This window comes from Typopeltis vanoorti, chromosome 16, assembly GCF_054136105.1.
Source record: "Typopeltis vanoorti isolate ZY-2024b chromosome 16, IOZ_Tvanoo_1.0, whole genome shotgun sequence".
Taxonomy (NCBI): Eukaryota; Metazoa; Arthropoda; class Arachnida; order Uropygi; family Thelyphonidae; genus Typopeltis; species Typopeltis vanoorti.
The window spans coordinates 36,885,816-36,907,820 of record NC_143564.1 but is presented as its reverse complement, the minus strand read 5'-3'; the positions used below and the strand labels follow the sequence as shown (position 1 = coordinate 36,907,820).

Genomic DNA, 22,005 nt, shown 5'->3' with positions numbered 1-22,005 from the left:
AAGGCCCTAACAAAGAAACTGACTGAACATTTTTGTTATTGTGAAAACAAAGTGTTTAGTCTGGTAGACGTGATTAAATATATGTTAAACAATCCAGCAGACAACCTCACCACATGCCTCTGGCTGAGTCAATGTTTTCTTCAGGATTTGCTACTGAATCTCCAAGGTTTAGTTCCTGTTCTCAAACTCTAATTTTTTCTGGAATAATGTTGTGTATTTTAGTGTACAGTTCACATCTGAGAGCTGCTCAACCTTTATTCGCTGTAAAACTTCTTGCATGTTTTTTTAATATGAAATTCAATTTTTTTCCTGCTCAAGACTAAATGGTGATCACTTCAAATTTCAAAAATCCACACAGCTAGTTTCATCTTCTTAGAAGACTTCATTGAATGCATAACATAACATAACAAAAGAGAAATACAAAAATATACACTACAAGAGAACATCTATAAATTAGCTTGCAAACATGTCGCTGATATTTCAAGTCCTTCTGGATGCCATAGTATTGCTGAGCACGAAGTTCATGTGGGTATTATCTCATGTATGCCAAAACTGGATAGCTGAAGAAGGACTTGATAAGTTATAGCTAAGATTAGTATTAGGATGGACTGGATTGGGGACATTTCTTCTCTCCAACTCATTGTAGCATCTAACAATGTTTTCTGATTTGTTCCAGATCACTGAATTATTGGTAGAATTTTCATCATTAGAATGAGCAGAATTAAGAATGTCTCTCATGTTCTTACATAACTCAGTGGATTTTTCTATCTGGCCAAAATAGGTCACATTTCAGTTATACTAAAGACTATAAACTACTGGATACTTTGACTGTCATGTTTTGGTTTGGGTGTACTGAGTAAGGAATGGAGTTGGATAGAGGAACAAAAGAAGTGTGGATTTTTCTTGAGGATTTTAGCTAACTTTGGTGAAACTGGGCTCATATACAGTAGAGATATAAGACCTTTTACATCAGTACTATCTTCATATGGTGAACGTGTGAATTCAGTAGTGACTTATGAACAGTGTGTGTGTTTAGGATAATCATTTGTCTGAAAGGTTGAAAGAAGAAACTGGAGTTCTTTGATCTCTTCTTCAATGAGCAGAGAGCTAGTACATTTACCTAATGTAGAAATGACGCCAAGCTTTTGGGATGGATAATGATGAGATTGCACATGACAGTATCTGTGGGTTTTCTATAAATAGAGATCTTTAGTTTGACATCCAAGAATGGAAGAGAACCATTGGCTTCCAATAACAAGGTGAATTGTATTCTTAGGTGTTGATTATCGAGATGGTTCTGGAACTCCTTGAAAGAATCTTGTTCTCTCTATATCAAACCATTTGTTAAGGCTGCAGGTTACATTGTGAAATTCAATCCACTGGCTTCGTTTGCATAAAATCTACTCATGTTGAACTTGGCAGTGTTCTCACATGGAAAGGAATAACAGTCTACAGCTGCACCCTTCATATTTTTGATACCGTAACTGTGCAGATGACCAATAACGCATCTCGAGCTCTATGTGCAGCTTTGTAATTTCTTTTTGTGCATCAAAATGCCACTGCCCATAGAATTGAAGTGAAACTAAATATATCTGACTGTTGTAGCCTGTATGATATGATTACTATACTAGACAGTTGATGAGGACAACATAGAGTTCTAATTGATATGCCCCTCCCCCAATGAACGTGGCCAGCTCTTCTTGTAATTGTTCCTGTCTCCTGGAAATGATGCTTTGTGACACATTAAGCGAACATTCCACTGTACTGTCTGGCTTCAAGTCATCCAGTGACTTGCCATCCTGAAGGTACTAGAGATGTGGCTAATTCACTGATCAAGCCAAATAATGGAAATGAAGTAATGCATTGTGTGCAAACCTGTTGAGTAGTAGATCTGCCTATTTGATATATCAAATATTTGCCTTCAGAGATGAATTTGTTGAGAAATATTTTATTGAGCACTGTATTTTTCTGTATTATTGCAGCTTTTAGTTTTATAAATTGAATAAAGTTATTGTAATCTTAATTATGTAATTTTGTATATTTTTAGTGGATTTAAGAAGAGGGCCCCAAGAGCAATTAAAGAGATAAAAAAATTTGCTGAAAAGCAAATGGGAACACCTGATGTTAGAATTGATACTCGATTGAATAAATTTGTGTGGTCAAAGGGAGTAAGGTAAATATGTTTAGCAACTTATTTTCATTTATTAGTCTAAAAGCTGTTTAATAACATGTTTTTCATACTTTGGAAGTTTTTTTTATCAGTGTTTTTGTCTTGTTATGCACATACCATTATAATAACTATGACTGGTAATAAAGGGTGTGCATATATTGTGCATTTGAAAATTTATATAATGGTAATAACTTTGTATTTTTGCTTGTTTCTTATTTCAACTTTGATATTATGTCAGTTGGTTAAAAAGGAGAAACATAAAGGTGCTGATGTTCAAAGACCAGCTATAAGAAAGATGCATAATTCATCCCATGCCTAGCTTTTACTTTGTTTATTGTAATGTCAAATGGCATTACTTTTATTTTTCCCCTTAAAATCCTGTAATGCCTTTTTATTCCCCAAAGGGAATATATGTGGAGTTTTCTTTTAGCACATCAGTGATAGCCGACCTCTTGCCTATCAATGATTTTATAGACACAGGGTGAGGATACAGGAGACAGTTGTCACCATCTCGTGATTCTGAATCCCAATCGATCTGAAATAGTGAGTATACTATGCTTTTTCTGAGTCATGGAGTTGAAAAACAGAGAGAGAGAGCCCACTCATTGTGTTTCTGATATCATGGGTACCGTGATGATAGTACTAACAAAAAGCAAAGCCTGGTTGTCTGGAGATAAAAACATTACTGGGTAAAAATCAGGTAATTTAGAAAATAGCTGGGGTGGGGGGGGAGAGAGACCTAGAACTTCATCGAAATTTACACTGGTCTTTCTTCTGGCAATCTAGCATTATGGATCTAGAAATGCTGTCACAAGAGTACATGTCTACTCCTTTTATTTTTGTTTATTATATGAATGCAAAGGATTTAACATAAGTGTATTGTTTCCCAGTTAACTATTTGCAATTTGTTGATAGGATGATATAATAGGTAGAAGTTTGTACTATGTGATTTGTAGTAATGGAGGTACCATAGTACGCATGTACCAAGTTCAGCACCATGTCATCACAGATTATTGATGTTCAGTTTTAATGCATTTCATTATATTTGGTTTTAAATGTACTTAGCTACTGTTGATTTCCACTGGCATAACAGCAGCTATTTCTTGCAAGATGGACAATATATTAAAATTTGTAAGTTTAAAATGATCTAGGATAACAGTACACTAGTTGAAGGCAGCTTTCCATTACCTTCAACAGGTTGTAGAAGGATGAAATAATGGTGTGAAGATTATTCATCTGTAATGATTGTGGCTTAATTCACAACACAGAGACAAAATAGCAAAGTTTATGGGTAATGGAGCTACCCTGCTTCTCCAACCTAAGTTCGAGAAGGTTAGATGTTAAATTAGTTTATTTTATATAAAGCGTAATTAATAAGACATACTTGTTTGTATATTTTTAGAAGATGGGGATAACAAGATATTCGGAGCCAAACTTGATTGAGCCAAAATATTTGGTAAGAGTAAGATATTGAGAATGAAGCTTATGTAAACTTCACTATGTATATTGAATAGCCAAAAATGAAACATAAATCAAACTGATAAGCAAGAAATTTGGTGACAGATTGACTAAACATAAACATATATATGAACATAGTTACATTCACTGGGAAGAACAGTATGAGTGAAGGCTACTCCAAAGAACAGAGGTATATGGGGTGATGGAAGATGAGAAGTTGATTTCATAAATTTGGAGTTGAATTGTGTGTATGTCAACCAGTGATTGTCCATATTCTTACATAAGTAAATTGGGAAATGGTAGTGACCAGTTTGGTGGATGAAAGTCCATGAAAGTACCTATAAAAAGCATAATGCAGAAACCGTGCCCATGAAAAAGTTACTAGATTCTAAGAGAGGTCCTTATTAGGTAGATTGTTTTCCTCTTCAGTATACAATTAAACAATCAAGAATTCTTAGGATTTGGTGCACCTTCCCAAATGTGAGAAAACAATTTTCAGGTTGTTTAGGTTTGTAATTTATAAAGTGTTAGGAGTTGAGAAGGAGAGAAGCAGTGTTTTGAGCAAAACACTACTCCGGAGAATCTATGGATGTGATGTCAACCTGAAAAAGAGAAACATTTTGATTGGAGATCAAAACATGAAAAGTAAAGTATGAAAAGTGTTTAACACATTTGTTATGGAATATCTTTAAGCTTGAATCGTTTGAGTGTGACAGGATTTCCCAGTTAAAAAACAGAAAAGTGGTTATCAGAAAACCTGGTAGGATTTGAAATTAGAAGACCATTTGATGTATAGGAGAAAGAGAATGGATAAGAGTACAGCCAATGATTTTTTAAAAAAGTGATGGGAGTGAAGCATTTATTGTGACATACATGATAAATGCCTTGGAACTATTTCAAGCGACATCATTTTCTCCAAATCTGTTGTCTCCCTTGGTGATTAAGATTAGCGATGAGGTCTGTTGCAAAATAAGAATGGTGAATTCCATATTGCCAAACAGAACTCATAGAAAGGTTATTCTATGAGTTCTGGAAATTTGCATTGTACATTTCCATCATATGAATTAACACAGTTGATATTCGAAAGCAAACAATTAAATCGTACAAACTTTTTTTTTAATCATAAATTTTAATGAGTGTATATTTTTTGTTCAAAACATTCATTTATAAAATTTGATTCATGATGTTGGGGTGCTTAAGGGTCAAAGCTGTATAACTGAGAGGAGACCTCCACATAGCCTTTAAAGGAATGCGGAGAACCGACCAGGGCTTCTGACCTAATGTCCAATCCTCACCTTCTCGTGGTGCACCCTGTTGGGTATCTACTTTGATACTGAACGAACGAGGATGGGCTGGCAATTTGGGATTTAGCCGACCAAATTGTATTCTTATTGGTTAAACCAAAATAAAAAAAATGATGGTACAACATGACAAAATTTCATGCTGGCTGGGGCGTCGCCCGGTTAAACAAGGCCCCCGCTGTTTTCGCCAGGGAACCAGGGCGAACAGCGAAAAGTCAGCTACTGGAACAAATCTGAAAACAAACCCCAACTCAACATCACCAGAGTTAAAGATCGGTACTATCAACGTAAGAAGCCTGAATGGCAAAGAAATGGAGCTAGCTGAGGAATTAGATAAGTACCAGATCGACATAATAGGGGTGACTGAAACAAAAAAGACCAAAACTGGTAAGATCTTTCTGAGCAATAAATACAAAATGTTATATTCAGGCAATTACAATCAAGGAAAAGAAGGAGTAGCCATAATATTCAACACAAAATACGAGGCTAATCTTCTTGAATGGCAGTCAGTCTCAAGTAGAGTAATGTGGGCAAATATGAGAATGGGGAACTGGACAATGAGACTTATTTGTGCCTATGGTCCCACAGAAGGTTCTACTAAGGTAGAAGTGGAGGAATTTTTTGACGCTTTAGAAAAAGCAACTGACACAATGAAAAAGGAAAAATTGGTCCTTGTTGGGGATCTAAATAGCAGAGTAGGAAATGATTGTGAGACATACAAAAATATTTTGGGAAAATTTGGAGAAAAGAGATAGCTAATAATAATGGCAAATATCTGTTGGATTTCTGCTCAGGACATGGACTGGTTATTACTAACACCATGTTCCAACATAAAAATGTGCACAAATTCACATGGAGAGAAGAAGCTAGGAATAAGAAAAGTCTCATTGACTATGTTATTGTTGATAGTGATGTTTTCTCCCTGGTGCAGGACACCAGAGTGTACAGAGGATTTGAAATTGGAAGTGATCACTATTTAGTCTTGAGCAGGATAAAATTGAATTTCATATTGAAAAGAATAACATGTAAGAAAGTTTTAAAGCGAATAAAAGTTGAGCAGCTCTCCGATGTGAACTGTAGACTAAAATACAGATAGATTATTGAAAAGAAAATGAAAGAGTTTGAGAACAGGAATCAAACCTTGGAGATTCAGTGGCAAACTCTGAAGAAAACATTGATTGATTCTGCCAGAGAGGCATGTGGTGAGGTTGTGTGCAAGGATAAAAAAATCAGAACTCCCTGGTGGACACAGGAAGTTAAAGAGGCAGTGAAGGAAAAGAAGAAAGCATATCAAAGGTTCCTGGCAAATAAGTCAGCTTTTAATCTTACAGAATACAGAGACAAATGTAAGAAAGCTAAACAGTGTGTAAAACTAGCTAAACAAAAGTCATGGGAGGACTTTGGCAAGAATATAGAAAATAAATATCAAGAAGGTGGCAAAATATTCTGGAAGTTGTTGAAGAAACTTAGGAATGGAGGAAAGAGTGCTGTAAAAGGAGTTAGAGATGATAAAGGTGACATGAAAACAGGAGAAAAAGATATCCTTGAAGTATGGAGTAATTACTTTGAAAAACTGCTAAATGAAACAAGCAGTGATGACAGCACAGTGATAAAAAAACACTGACCAGGCATGCAGTCAGGAATACATATCCATACTTGAAGTAGAAAAAGCCATCAAAGGCTTGAAATGTGGAAAGGCAGCAGGAGTAGATGATATTCGACCAGAAATGCTGAAGTATGGTGGTATAAAAGTCTTACAGTGGCTGCACTGCATAGTTCAGAAAGCCTGGACAGAGGAACGAATTCTCAATGATTGGAGTAGAGCCTTCATAGTACCCATATATAAAAAGGGAAATAAAACTGAATGTGAGAATTACTGAGGTATTTCCCTATTGAGTGTTCCTGGCAGGATCTATGCAAGTATACTTGAGAAACGGTTGAGAAGAATTGTGGAAGAAAAGCTTGGTGAAGAACAAGCTGGATTCAGGCCAAACAGAGGCTGTCAGGATCAGATCTTCATTTTACGACAAATAGTCGAGAAAACATGGGAATATAACAAAGATCTGTATTTAAGCTTTGTCGATTTGGAAAAGGCATGTGATAAGGTGCCAAGAGAGAAACTATTCAATACGCTGCAGTTATATGGTGTCAATGGGGCATTATATCAAGCAATACTTAGTCTTTATTTGAGTTGTAAGTCAGCAGTTAGAATTGAAGGAAGTACAGGAAGATGGTTTAATGTTAAATCTGGTGTTGAGACAAGGATGTACATTATCCCCTCTGTTATTCATTATCTATATGGATCACATTATGAAGGAAAGTGGTATTAAACCTGATATCAAAATTGGAGATGTTAATGTCAGCTCTTTGCTTTATGCAGATGATGTTATACTTCTAAATAAATCCGCTACAAGTCTGCAAGATTCTCTGACTAAATTGAATAGCTGTAGTAATAGATATGGTATGAAGGTCAGCAATAAAAAGACAAAGACAATGAAAATAGGCAGAATCATTGAAAATGTCAACTGTGTTGTGAATGGAGAACCTGTGGCACAAGTAAAACATTTCAGCTACTTAGGCACGATTTTTACTGAAGATGGTAAATTAAATATAGAAATTGACAACAGAATCAGCAAAGCTGGTATTGTGGGAAGTCAATTGAATAAATTCATATGGAATAAGAGAGAAATTAGTCGGAACACTAAATTAGCTGTATACAAGACAGTGTTCAAACCAGTTTTATCTTATGGATCTGAGAGCTGGGTCAGAAGTAAAACACTTGACCAAAGACTAGAGACCGCAGATATGAGAGTCCTGAGAAAGATTAGAGGCGTGAACAGATGGCATCAATGGCAATATCATATTAAAAATGAGGATATTAGGAAAGAACTTGATATTGTCAGCATCCAGGAATGCATTAGCAGAGCTAATCTCAGGTGGTATGGTCACTTAAATAGAATGGGAGAGGAAAGATTAGCAAAACAAGTGTTCTCTGCCAGGTTGGCAGGAAAACGACCCAGAGGAAGACCAAGATATAGGTGGATTGATACGGTACAAAGTGCCTTAGACGATAGAAATATAAGATCTGATAATGTTGGAGTCTTGACAAGTAACAGACTGATTTGGAGGAAAATTATAGATAGGAAGTTAGTAATGATGTAATTTTTTCTTGTAGTACTGTCATATCCTGTACACCCCTTCAGGGTACATGGCAGGAATTTGATGATTCATGATGTTTAAAATTTAATTGTGAATTATGATTTGGCTGAATATTCTTCTGCCAAATTGCAGAATGAAGAAAGATATAAAAAAATATGTAATAATAATTCACCTAATCATCTAACCACATGAACATAATTGGAATAAGCATGTAATACATATAAATACAGAAAATACATATAAAAAAATATGTAATAATAATTCACCTAATCATCTAACCACATGAACATAATTGGAATAAGCATGTATACGTAGAAACAATGAAAGCTTGGAAAAATGATTGTGAGCTTACAACAATACAATCATTGCCACTGGAGTTGTCTTGGCTTGCACTACTTAAAACACGTGTGCTGATAAAGCATCTGTATATTTGCCTTGTCAGCAACTCTTGGTACTCTGATGAGTATAGAGTTCTAAACAGCTTAATTTCAGATAGAAACTTTAAAACGACAATCGTTATTCAATAACCAAAGCAATTCTGTTCCAGAAAAGAGTTTTTCATAAGTGAACAACAGTTAGTATTTGACACGTTCATGCCGGGGGTAATCATCCCTCTCTCTCGCGGCCACTCTGACACAGCAAAAGAAAACACTGCATCCCGTGGAAATTTTGTGCTCGAATTTCAGCAAGAACTTTCTACATATCATGATGGTTCTTCAGTTGTAACAATCTGCAAGTGTGTGTGTGGGGGGGGGGGGTATAATGTTTAGGATATATTAGAAAAAATAATGAAGAATGCTAAATTTGGTTGGTATAGTTGAATTACTCAAAGATGTAAATATGTGAGCCATCATTAACAAGTCATCTTAGAATGGGAAATGCAAAGGAAAGAACAAGTCAATAGAAATATTCTTTCATTATTGACAAATGAATATTTAAAATTAACATAACTAGTCAATAATAACCAGCTGCTGTATACATTTATTTACTGTAGTTCAGTAAATAACAATAAGGAGAGGCTAATGCAGTTTTCGGGTGATTAATTTAGTCATGGCAGGAATATATGTGGTTTGATGGAGCAGTAAATTATCTTGTAAAATTTGTTATGCTTGTTATACGTACTTATTTCCCTGTTTTATTTATATAAGACATCTAATATATATTATATTAGATGACTAATAAATTGTTTTTCTTTATATTAAAAGTTATTAAAAAGACCTTGGCATATTTTTTTCGTTACTTTGTATTAATAGGCTACATAATATACAATCATACGATGGCAGGGTGCTTAACGATCAAAGCTGTATAACTGAGAGGGGACCTTAATCTTTAAAGGAATGTGGAGAACCGACCAGGGCTTCTGACCAATGTCCAATTATCACCTTCTTCTGGTGCATCCTGTTAGGTATCTACCTGGATACTGAATGAATGAGAATGGGCTGGCAATTTGGGATTTAGCCAACCAAATTGTATTCTTATTGTCTTAAACCACAATTTAAAATGATGGTACAACATGACAGAATACATGCAGGCTGTGATGTCACCTGGTTAAACAAAGTCCCCATTGTTTTTGCCAGGGAACCAGGGCGAACAGTGAAAATTCAGCTACTGGAACAAATTCTGAAACACATCCTGACTCAACATCACCAGAGTTCAAGATCGCTACTGTGTTCATAACATAAGACACCTCAATGGCAAAGAAATGGAGCTAGTTGAGGAATTGGATTAAGTACCAGATTGACATAATAGGAGTGACTGAAACCAAAGAGAGAAAAACTGGTGAGGTCTTTCTAAGCAATAAATACAAAATGTTATATTCAGTCAATAACGATCAGAGAAAAGGAGTGGTTATAGTATTGAATACATATGAGGCTGATCTTGAATAACGGGCAATTTCAAGTACAGTGATGTGGGCAAATATCAGAATGAGGAACTGGACAACGAGATTTATTTGTGCCTATAGTCCAACAGAAGATTCTACTTGGGTAGAAGTGAAGGAATTTTTTGAGGCTTTAGAGCACATGGGCAACCCGCAGGCCGTATCTGGCTCTCTATTTGTTTTGATCTGGCCCTAATCTATTTCAGTGAAGTTTGTCTGATTCGTGGTGGGAGAAAACATGGCGTGTTCTACTAACTCACATTAAGCTGATATGACTTGTGCAAAACACACTGTTTTCTCCAACCAATGTCTCTTTCTCACTTTGACTAGCAGCGTGTGTGAACGTGTTACAACATGTCAGTTTGGGATTTGCATTGGTGTTGTGCTTTGTTTATTGCCTGCATTGATATGTTCTGTTCAGTGTAGAAGACAGCTTTGTCTTCTACACTGTCTGCGGAGTAGAAGACAGTTTTGTTTGACAGTTCTGAATAGCACTTTAAATTTGGGACAATGTCAGGGGTTATTGCAAAAAAAAAGGAAAGTAGATGGAGAGAATCATCAATTTCAAGACAACTGGACGGAGGATTATTATTTTATTCTGAATAAAGGTTTGCCTGTATGTTTGCTGTGCAACGAATGTATCCGTCAACAAAGAATACAACTTGAAGAGACACTTTACTTCGAGATATGCGGATCACCCAAAAATTGATGGACAACTATGAAAAGATGAAATACAGAAATTGAAGAAGAACTTGGATACCCAGCAGCAAATGTCCAACAAGCAAAGGGCCCAGCACCACAGCATTGTCAAAGCCAGCTTTGTGTGGTAAGCGAAAAAATCGCTAAGCATTCTAAGTCATTTGGTGAAGGAGAATTTATCAAAGAATGTCTGCTGGATGTTGCAAGTATAATATGTCCTGAAAAGAAAAAAGACTTCAAGAATATTCGTTTGTCGAGACATACTGTTGTCCGACTGATAGAAATTATGGCTGATGATATCAAAAAAAGTTTAAAAGAGAAGATTGCTAGATTGGAAGCATTTTCAATTGCTTTGGATGCCTCCGATACAGCACAACTAGCAATATTTATTAGAGGAGTTGATTCGGATTTCAACATCTCAGAAGAATTATTGGTGCTTTGGTATTTAAAAGGAACAACTACCGGTGAAGATATATTTGAAACAGTTAACACAGTCTTTGAGAGATTTGGGCTTAAATGGAATTCACTATCTGGCATATGCACTGATGGAGCCCCTGCAATGGTTAGTGCACAGAAGGGATTTATTGGAATAGTTCGTGAAAGAGCAATCCATCCGGAAAATTTATCAAATTTTAACTGCATTATCCACCAACAAAATCTGTGTGCTAAATAGATTAAATTCACAAATGTTATGGAAGTTGTATAAGCCAGTATTAACTTTATTAAGTCACGTGCACTTAATCACCGCCAATTTAAGGAATATTTGGCAGACCTATTTTCGGATTATGAGGATGTGTCTTATTATTGTGAAGTTAGGTGGTTGAGTAAAGGTAAAATGTGAAAACGATTTTATGATCTGAGACAAGACATTGCAGATTTTATGGACATAAAAGGAAACGCAATTAACCAAGTAAAAGATGATGATTGGGTGTGTGATTTAGCACTCCTTGTAGATGTCACCGGATACCTAAACGAACTGAATCTTAAATTGCAAAAACAAGGACAATTGGTTCATGAACTGCATGGACATGTCAAAGGTTTTTGTAATAAACTAAGATTGTTGGAAAGTCAGATAAGAGCTAAAAATTGTTATAATTTTCCTACTCTAGCAACTCATTAAAATATCCCTTATAATTGTTATGGAGATGAACTGAAGGCACTAATAGAGCAATTTGATACAAGGTTTGCCAACTTCAAAAACAAAGACTCCACATTCGCTATATTTGCTTGTCCGATGGATGCTGGTGTAAATGTGCCACAAAACTTACAGATGGAACTTATTGAGCTTCAGGCGGATTTAGTGTTAAAATCACAATTTAACAACATTGTTTTGATGGATTTTTATAAATTTTATTTGGTGGAAGAAAAATATACAAATTTATGCGCCTTTTCAAGGAAAATCATTTATCTTTTCAGCAGCACATATATGTGTGAACAGTTTTTTTCGAGGATGAAATACGATAAATCAAAAATTCGGACAAGAATAACGGACAAAAACCTCAAAAATTCCATGTGATTATCCTTAAGTAATATTAATATCAATATTGATAGCCTTGTAGTTGAAGTACAAGGCCAATCTTCACATTAAATTGTTATGTCGTTCATTATATTATAAAATTTATGTAGAGCTTTATACCAAAGCATCATCATCAAATTCCTGCCATGTACCCTCAAGGGGTGTACAGGATATGATAGTCTATCGTCTAAGGCACTTTGTACCGTATCAATCCACCTATATCTTGGTCTTTCTCTGGGTCGTTTTCCTGCCAACTTGGCAGAGAACACTTGTTTTGCTAATCTTTCCTCAGCCATTGTGTTTAAGTGACCATATCACCTGAGATTAGCTCTGCTAACACGTTCCTATTGCTGACAATGTCAAGTTCTTTCCTAATATTCTCGTTTTTAATATGATATTGCCATTGATGCCATCTGTTCATGCCTCTAATCTTTCTCAGAACTCTCATATCTGCAGTCTCTAGTCTTTGGTCAAGTATTTTACTTCTGACCCAGCTCTCAGATTCATAAGTTAAAACTGGTTTGAACACTTGTCTTGTATATATACAGCTAATTTAGTGTTCCTACTAATTTCTCTCTTATTCCATATGAATTTATTCAATTGACTTCTACCATACCAGCTTTGTTGATTCTATTGTCTATTTCCATATTTAATTTACCATCTTCACCAAAAATTATGCCTAAGTAGCTGAAATGTTTTTCTTGTTCCACAGGTTCTCCATTCACAACACAGTTGACATTGTCAATGATTCTGCCTATATTCATTGTCTTTGTCTTTTTATTGCTGACCTTCATACCATATCTATTACAACAATTATTCATTTTAGTCAGAGAATCTTGCAGACTTGTAGCAGATTGATTTGAAGTATAACATCATCCGCATAAAGCAAAGAGCTGACATTAACATCTCTAATTTTGATATCATGTTTAATACCACTTTCCTTCATAATGTACATCCTTGTCTCACACCAGATTTAACATTAAACCATCTTCCTGTACATCCTTGAATTCTAACTGCTGACTTACAACTCAAATAAAGACTAAGTACTGCTTGATATAATGACCCATTGACACCATATAATTGTAGCCTATTGAATAGCTTCTCTTTTGGCACCTTGTCATATGCCTTTTCCAAATCGACAAAACTTAAATACAGATCTTTGTTATATTCCCATGATTTCTCCACTATTTGTCGTAAAGAGACGATTTGATCCTGACAGCCTCTATTTGACCTGAATCCAGCTTGTTCTTCACCAAGCTTTTCTTCCACAATTCTTCTCAACCGTTTCTCAAGTATACTTGCATATTTCTTACCAGGAACACTCAATAGAGATATACCTCTGTAATTCTCATATTCAGTTTTATTTCCCTTTTTATATATAGGTACTATGAGAGATCTACTCCAATCATTGGGAATTCGTCCCTCTGTCCATTCATTCTGAACTATGCAGTGCAGCCACTGTAAGACTTTTATACCACCATACTTCAGCATTTCTGGTCGATTATCATCTACTCCTGCTGCCTTTCCACATTTCAAGCTTTTGTTAGCTTTTTCTACTTCAAGTATGGATATGTATTCCTGACTGCATGCCTGGTCAGTGTTTTTTATCACTGCTTGATATCATGTTTATTACTTTGATTTGCTAAATCAAAGTAATTTGCATTTAGCAAATTCTCAAAGTAATTACTCCATACTTCAAAGATATCTTTTTCTCCCATTTTCATTTCACCTTTATCATCTTGAGCTCCTTTTACAGCACTCTTTCCTCCATTCCTAAGCTTCTTCAACAACCTCAGAATATTTTGCCACATTCCTGATATTTATTTTCTATGTTCTTGCCAAAGTCTTCCCATGACTTTTGTTTAGCTATTTTACACACTGTTTAGCTTTCTTACATTTGTCTCTGTATTCTCTAAGAGCACAAGCTGACTTATTTGCCAGGAACTTTTGATATGCTTTCTTCTTTTCTTTCACTGCCTCTTTAACTTCCTCTGTCCACCATGGAGTTCTAATTTTTCTATCCTTGCAGAGAACTTCACCACATGCCTCTCTAGCTGAATCAATCAGGGTTTTCTTCAAGGCTTGCCACTGAATCTCCAGTGTTTGGTTCCTGTTCTCAAACTCTTTCATTTTTCCTTCAATAATCTTTGTGTATTTTAGTCTACAGTTCACATCTGAGAGCTGCTCAAGTTTTATTCGCTTTAAAACTTTCTTACGTGTTATTCTTTTCAGTACGAAATTCAATTTTATCCTGCTCAAAACTAAATGGTGATCACTTCCAGTTTTAAATCCTCTGTACACTCTGGTTTCCTGCGCCAGGGAGAAAACATCACTATCAACAACAACATAGTCAATGAGACTTTTCTTATTGCTAGCCTCTCTCCATGTGAATTTGTGCACATTTTTATTTTGGAACGTGGTGTTAGCAATAACCAGTCCATGTCTTGAGCAGAAATCCAATAGGTATTTGCCATTATTAGTAGCTTTACTCTTTTCTCCAAATTTTCCCAAAACTTTTTTGTATGACTGACAATCACTTCCTACTCTGCTATTTAGATCCCTAACAAGGACCAACTTTTCCTTTTTCATTGTGTCAGTAGCTTTCTCTAGAGCCTCAAAAAATTCCTCCACTTCTATCTTAGTAGAACCTTCTGTGGGACCATAGGCACAAATAAGTCTCATTGTCCAGTTCCCCATTCTGATATTTGTCCAAATCACTCTACTTGACACTGCCTGCCATTCAAGAAGATTAACCTCGTATTTTGTGTTGAATACTATGGCTACTGTTACACCTCATATCTTAAGAATGTAGAATTCTCACTATCATGGTATAACATGAAGAATAAATAAATTAAAAACCCTGCATAAAAGATAATAGATGAATTATTTAAAAGAAAAAGAAATATTCTTGCATCCAATAAAATATATAAAATATAAAGGTGTTTGAACTAACTAAAAGAGAAAATTTAGCTAGATAAGACAGAAAAGGATTAGTCATAAGAGATGGTATGTGAGAGGCTAGAGATTAAAATATTAAGTAAATTCATAGAAAAATTTTGAAAGGAGATTAAATTAGCGGCTAGCACAAGAAAAACAACAGAAAATCGCTTAGGGTCAATTCTCAGATTGAAACTTCGTTACGGGCTCGCCGATCAAATGACGTTTGGCAGAAAAACCCCACCCTAATTGGTCAGTAAAGTCAAGTCAAAGGGGGGGGGGGAGAGAAAATAAGTTAGAGAAGGTGCCGTTAGGAGAGAGAGTATAAAAGGGTTAGGACCCCCCCCGGAGGCTTTTTTGGACTTTTTTAGAAGAGACTCTTTTTTGGTTTTGGTTCTGTTCCGGGAGAGTTCTTCGCGAGCTCTTTCGTATGGATTTCACGGTGTTTTCCTGAGTGTCGAGATAGGGGTTATATCTCCGTCGTCACAACACGGAAACGAAAGTGAGCAGGATTTCGATTCCGTACTTCCTGTGTAAGAAGCAAGGAATGCCATATAGTCAAAGAAAAGAAAGCATATTCTTTGTGTTTCAACTCCAGTGTCAACTACGAGAAAGGGAAAGAAGTAAAGAAATCGATGTCCACATCGCGAGTTGTACAGCCGTTATATAGATGATTCAAAGTGTGTCCTAAGTTGCGAGAGGTTAAGACCGCTTAAGCATAGTTTAATTCCAAAAGGAACGTAGGAGAAACAGATTATTGGAGAGGTTATACCAAGATAGTTCGATCAGAAAAAGGTAGAGGCCCATATGGAAAATTCAAGAAAGAAAGGTACTGTAAAATATATCTCGTGTTAACTAAGATTCGTCTGTATTAGTTATCATTATTCTCATACTGAACTGTTGAAGTGACCAAGAAAACAATACTAGGACTTTAGTATATGACAGAATATAACGAAAGTAAGCTTACTAATGTTAATATTATGAGTAATTAAGTGTCCTGAGAATTTTGCATGTCTAATATATTGTATAAGAAAGTTTAAATGTCATAGTTATGTGTCAGTGCAGTAAATGGTTTAGTTAATCTACTTAAGTTTGGATAGTTAAATAGTGTGAATTAATCTTATATGTCCGTGTCAAATGAATTTATGTGTTGAATGTGTATGGTGGCATGATCGTAATACCCATTATAGGATCATAGCTTAATTATTTATAAGCTAATGTCAGTTTGTAAATATTTAGTATAGCATTGAATTGAGTAATAACTAATATTTGAATTGTACCATGTTAAGGAATTTAATAAACCTTTTGTCCAATGATAAAACAGTTATCTGAAATTGCTGTCCAATGCACCACTTGAAAAATTACGAACCTAATCACGTGGGAAATTAATGTGTTAAGAAACGAGATAAAGTGTCATGACTGCAACATAGTTTCACTTTCAGACATATTATAGTTCTTTCTCCTTGTTTTTGTATATAATATCTTAAACTAAATGTCCCAAAAGGCGCAGCATAATACAAATATTAGGGATACTAAAGGGAGAATTAACTTAAGTATTAGTAAAAATTTTGGTGATAGCTCGTGCGTAGATAATAGTTGAACATAGATAAAGGGGAAATAACTAGATAGAATAAAAATCATAAATTGGGACACAACATAAATGGCGCAGCTGACAGGATGTAGTTTAGCTAATTAAATCTATTCACAACAAGTTGGTTTTGGTAGCAGATCAGACAACTGAGAGGTAGAAGTTTAGTTAAGTTTTGTTGAGAATTTTAGAGAGTTAATTAGTGTAAATTAGATGCAAGTATGACTGAACCCTCCAGTAATTTAAGCATGGATAACGGCGAATTCTTTCATTACATTAACCCACAGCAGGTGTTCCCACAATTTTTGGGCGAGGAGACTGATGACGTCCTAAATTTCTTTAGTTACATAGAAGAGCTTAGAAGAGTTGGAGGATGGACTGATTTTCAGTTGCTAGTCCTACTTCGAAGTAAACTGGTGGGAAAGGCTAAAGCTTTCCTGTATTCTTCCCCCATTCTCAAGCAAACCCTGGATTACTCCCGATTTAAGTCAGTCCTAATTTCTGAGTTCTCAAAACTGGGAAGCTTGGGACCTAACTTATGGAAGCTCCAGAGGTGCTCTCAGAAGGAAGTGGCTGAGTTCTTGAGAAATGGTTGAAAAGGATTGTGGAAAGGAAGCTTAGTGAAGAACAACTGGATCCTGCTGAAATAGAGGCTGTCAGGGTGAGATTTTCACTTTGTGACACTGTGTGACAAGTCGAGAAATCATGGTAACAGAACAAAGATATGTATTTATGTTTTGTAGATCTAAAAAAAGGCATATGACAAGGTGCAAAGAGGAAAAACTATTCAAGATGTAACTATATAACTATATCGATCAGTGGGACATTATATCAAGCAGTGCTTAGTCTTTATTTGAGTTGTAAGTTAGTAGTTAGAATTGAAGTACATAACTTTATACTTCTAAACAAATCCGCCACAATATGATGATGATATACAATCAGGTGTGCAAGATTCCCTGACTAAATTGAATTACTGCAGTAATAGATTTGGTATGAAGATCAGCAATAACAAGACAAGAAACTGCATTGTGAATGGAGAACCGATAGAACAAGTAAAACATTTCAGCTACCTAGGTACAAATTTTAGTGAAGATGATAAATTAAATATGGAAATAGACCACAGAATCAATAAAGCTGGTCAACTGAATAAATTATTTATATGGAATAAGAGAGAAATTAGTCAAAACATTAAATTAGCTGGATACAAGACAGTGTTCAAAACAATTTTAACTTGTGGATCTATGAACTGGGTTAGAAATAAAACACTTGACCAAATACTAGAGACCACAGATATGAGAGTCCTGAAAAAGATTAGGGGCATGAACAGATGGCTTCCATGGCAATATCATGTTAAAAATGAGAATATTAGGAAAGAACTTGACGTTGTTAGCAGAGCTAATCTCAGGTGGTATGGTCGCTTAAACAGAATGGGAGAGGAAAGATTAGCAAAACAAGTGTACTCTGCCAGGTTGGCATAGAAAAGACCCAGAGAAGACCAAGATGCATGTGGATTGATACAGTAAGAAACCTTAGAAGACAGAAATAAGATCTGATAATTTTAGATTCTTGACAGGTAACAGATTGATTTGGAGAAAAATTGTAGATAGGAAGTTAGTAATGATGTAAGTTTTTTATGTAGTACTATCACATCCTGTACACCCCTTGAGAATACATGTCAGGAATTTGATGATGATATACAATCATTATCTGAATTATCCTTACTTTTGCAAATATGACATTTTTTTTTTTCATTGGCTCTTCTGTCTTCACTGAAGATGGTGGCTTCATCTGCGTTTGGATAAATATCCAAACCCAGATGAAGCCACCAGTTTATGTGGTAAACTAGTAGTACCAAATCTTTACAACCAATAAACCCAGTATTGGTTATTTTTATTACATTAATTTTGTGGTCAAAAAATTATATATTTATAGTTATTGAAATTAAGGGGATATTTAATCCCACATTATTTCAAAGCCGAATAAAAAACTCTAAGATAGAAATCAAAGAGTTTCATGCTGAATATAGCAAACTATAAGAGTTCGGCAAGTCCAAGCATAAACAAACACCTGGTAGTACAATACCAGGCAACTCGCAGTAAAGGTGGATAAAGCTACGATCGCTGTTCTTAGTATTAGTCCTAATGTAAAACGCATTCCCTAGGAGATGTATGTTGTTTTACATTAAGGGAGACAAGTCACTACCTAGACCGGTTTCAACCTTTATTGAGGTCTCATCAGTAAGTAGGTGGACCAAATAATACCAAGATTGTAGTGATAATAGCTTTAATACTTTACAGTACGAGTTGTCAAAAAGGTGCACAAATAAATTAATGAAATAAAAGAGCCAAAAGGCTTCGCTTCGGTGATGTAAAAATTATTTAAATTAAGGAGATATTTAATCCCACATTATTTCAAAGCCGAATAAGAAACTAAGATAGAAATCAAAGAGTTTCATGCCGAATATAACAAACTATAAGTTTGCTATATTCGGCATGGAACTCTTTGATTTGATTTCTATCTTAGTTTCTTATTCTTATATGATGTCTGATGGCTACCTGGATGGCTTCATGCTCTGACACTGGAAGTACTTCTGCAGTGACCCTTGCATGTTCCAGCATGACCCAGTTCCATACTGCACTGTGTGTCTGAGACTGGTTTCCACAAAACAACATCGAAATGTTGGACTGGCATCTCAGAGTCCAGATCTCGATCCCATCGAACATGTTCAGGAAATTAGGGTAATAATGGGGGAAACTTAGTGTGAGAAAGGAATAATATTTTCCTATTCTGACACATCAGAAATTCGTTGAAAGCATGCCCAGAAGGATATTTGCTGTCATTCAGGTCAAAGATGGTTCCACTTTGTACTAGAAACATTATTATTATTATTATTATATTATTATTATTATTATTTTAAATATATATATCACAACTAGGTGTCCAGATATTTTTGTCAGCATATAACTTGAAATCAGTTTGAATTACATTTGAGATCTTTGATATCATCCAGACACTTCACAATACCAAATCTTTCACTGATGCAGCTGAATGTTTGCTGCATCCCTAGTTGACATTTGTTATAGCAAATTACTGAAAATCCTGATCGAGTCATGTCATTGGTATGCTGCTTTTTAAAACACAAATTCACTATATCAAACAATTCCTGTGATCTCACAAGTTTGTTGTACTATACTGTATTAACTCTTAAGATAGACTCCAACTAATACACCTCATTGATGCAATTTTTTTTTATTATTATTATTTCCGAGTTATTGACATTCAGTTTTATATTGAATTAGCTTCCTTAGGAAATATGGCAAATGTATTGTTTTTTAAATTCAGTGATAAATGACCTGCATATGTATGTTTAAATCTGTCTTTAAGAGAAGTTTGAAGTGTGTATTAACCACCTTACGGGCCATTATGGATCAAATACGCATCCTCGTATGCTTTGTATCCATCATATATCAATGGTATTACAATTTTATTATGCACTTAATCCATGTTTACTTGGATGTGTATATACGTCCTAGCCAGTAGCATGGTTAAAATGTTTCATATCAATTATACTGAAGTTGGACAGTCTGCTTTCTCAGTTTTGTTTCTAATGAAAAATTTCAGCCACTTGGCATTTTATTTAATAGTAGTACATTTAAATAAATTTTCATTAATTCAATTTTTAGAAATCACACAACACAATTTTTTTTTGTTTGTTGTGATGATCACTGCTACTAATTTGCTGAATTGTAATGAAATGCATAAAACCACCGAATGAGTAAATGAAGCGAGGAGCTCTAACATAATAGTCTCTTATCTTATGTAATAAATCTAGCCATGATTTAAATTATGGTTTCAGGAATTAAGACAATTACATCAGGATGTGTCATTTAACAGTAGCAAGCATTCATCATTATTGATAAACATTTTTTCATGGTTTAACAGTTCTTGATTAGATGTCTATCAAGTTCATTGATGATATAAAACTCAAGAAAATATGGTGGAAGTATGACTACTAAATACAAAGTTACCATATTTCATAATTTTTGATGCATTCAAAGAAACCATGCTGCTGTTAATTTTAGTAGCATTAAAATTGAGTGCAAAATAATAATGTGAAGTTCCAAAATTTCATATTGTAAAGTATGAAATTATTTCACTTCACAGACACAAGCTATATTATTAACTGACTGCTTTTATGCTACATATCTGAATAGAGAACAATATTTAATAGCTCGTGTGGGTGTGATCTCAACTTCTGAGACATCTCTGAGAAATGTGTCAGAGTTCAAAGTTCACTGTAGTGAATTGAGAAAAATGGAGGTTTCCCTTCCTTGATTTTTTGGAATTAATACATAAGAAATAATTGTCATTCACTGAGACTTTTTTATGCTTTTAAAAGCATATCTCTTGGGATTATGATTTTCTCTCTGACTAATTGATCTATCAGCTTTTCTAGACATTCATATGATGGGGTTTCCTGCTGTATGCATTAGAATCCTATTAATTTTGTAATTTCATGTTTAACATTTCAGGGTTGGGGGGGGACAGGGAATTGAGATGGATTCATAATGTGAACTAAATTGAAGACCGGGATACGTGTACATTCAGTTCACGATCATGAATGAAATTCTAAAATTTTTTTGGTTATAGATATTTGGCCTTGAATTACTCTCCCTCCACTCTAAACATGGAATAGAGAGGGAGAAAATATTAATTTTGTATACAAAATTTATCATTTGCATTAGTGCACAGAGAAGGATTAGAAGGTTTGATATATGTAATAGTTGCTGAATAAATATGATTATTCATCCATTGACAAACTAAAGAGATATTTTCATGTAAAAACACTTCTTTTACTGAAGAATTGAAAATCATACTTGTTGGTTGCTTATGGATATGGTAACTTGCACTTAATAATGGTAGTCTCTGATATTAACACCCTAGCTGGGCATGACGTTTATAGACATTCAGCTAAATCTGGATACGATTCTGTAACATTGTTGAATAACATGGATAAGAAGTGTAATTTGGGCTCACTATTTCATCCACCTCAGCCGGTAGGGAGGTGAAGAGAGGACCCCCACCTGGAAGTTAGGGACTTATTGAAGCTGACATTGCCTGCACCACTCAGTGAGAGAAAAATCTGACACCCCACCCTCCTTAAAAATTACATTTGTTGATATTCTTTTTTAATGGAGAATTCATCCAAGTGAGGTTGGTCAACCTATAGTACATTAGTACTGTGGATATGCAGGCTACCAAATTCTCAGCCAGGAACAGATTGCTGAAGATGTTCTA

General features: G+C 35.0%; 1 protein-coding gene across 1 annotated transcript in view; it reads left to right on the top strand.

Moving 5' to 3' along the window:
• The window catches only part of RpL31 (ribosomal protein L31), a 60,705-nt gene that overhangs the window by 28,293 nt on the left and 10,407 nt on the right, over positions 1 to 22,005 (top strand). Inside the window, exon 3 of the mRNA XM_090406108.1 lies at positions 2,048 to 2,173. Coding sequence (XP_090262234.1) covers positions 2,048 to 2,173 — 126 coding nt within the window. The remainder of the gene's footprint in view (positions 1 to 2,047; positions 2,174 to 22,005) is intronic.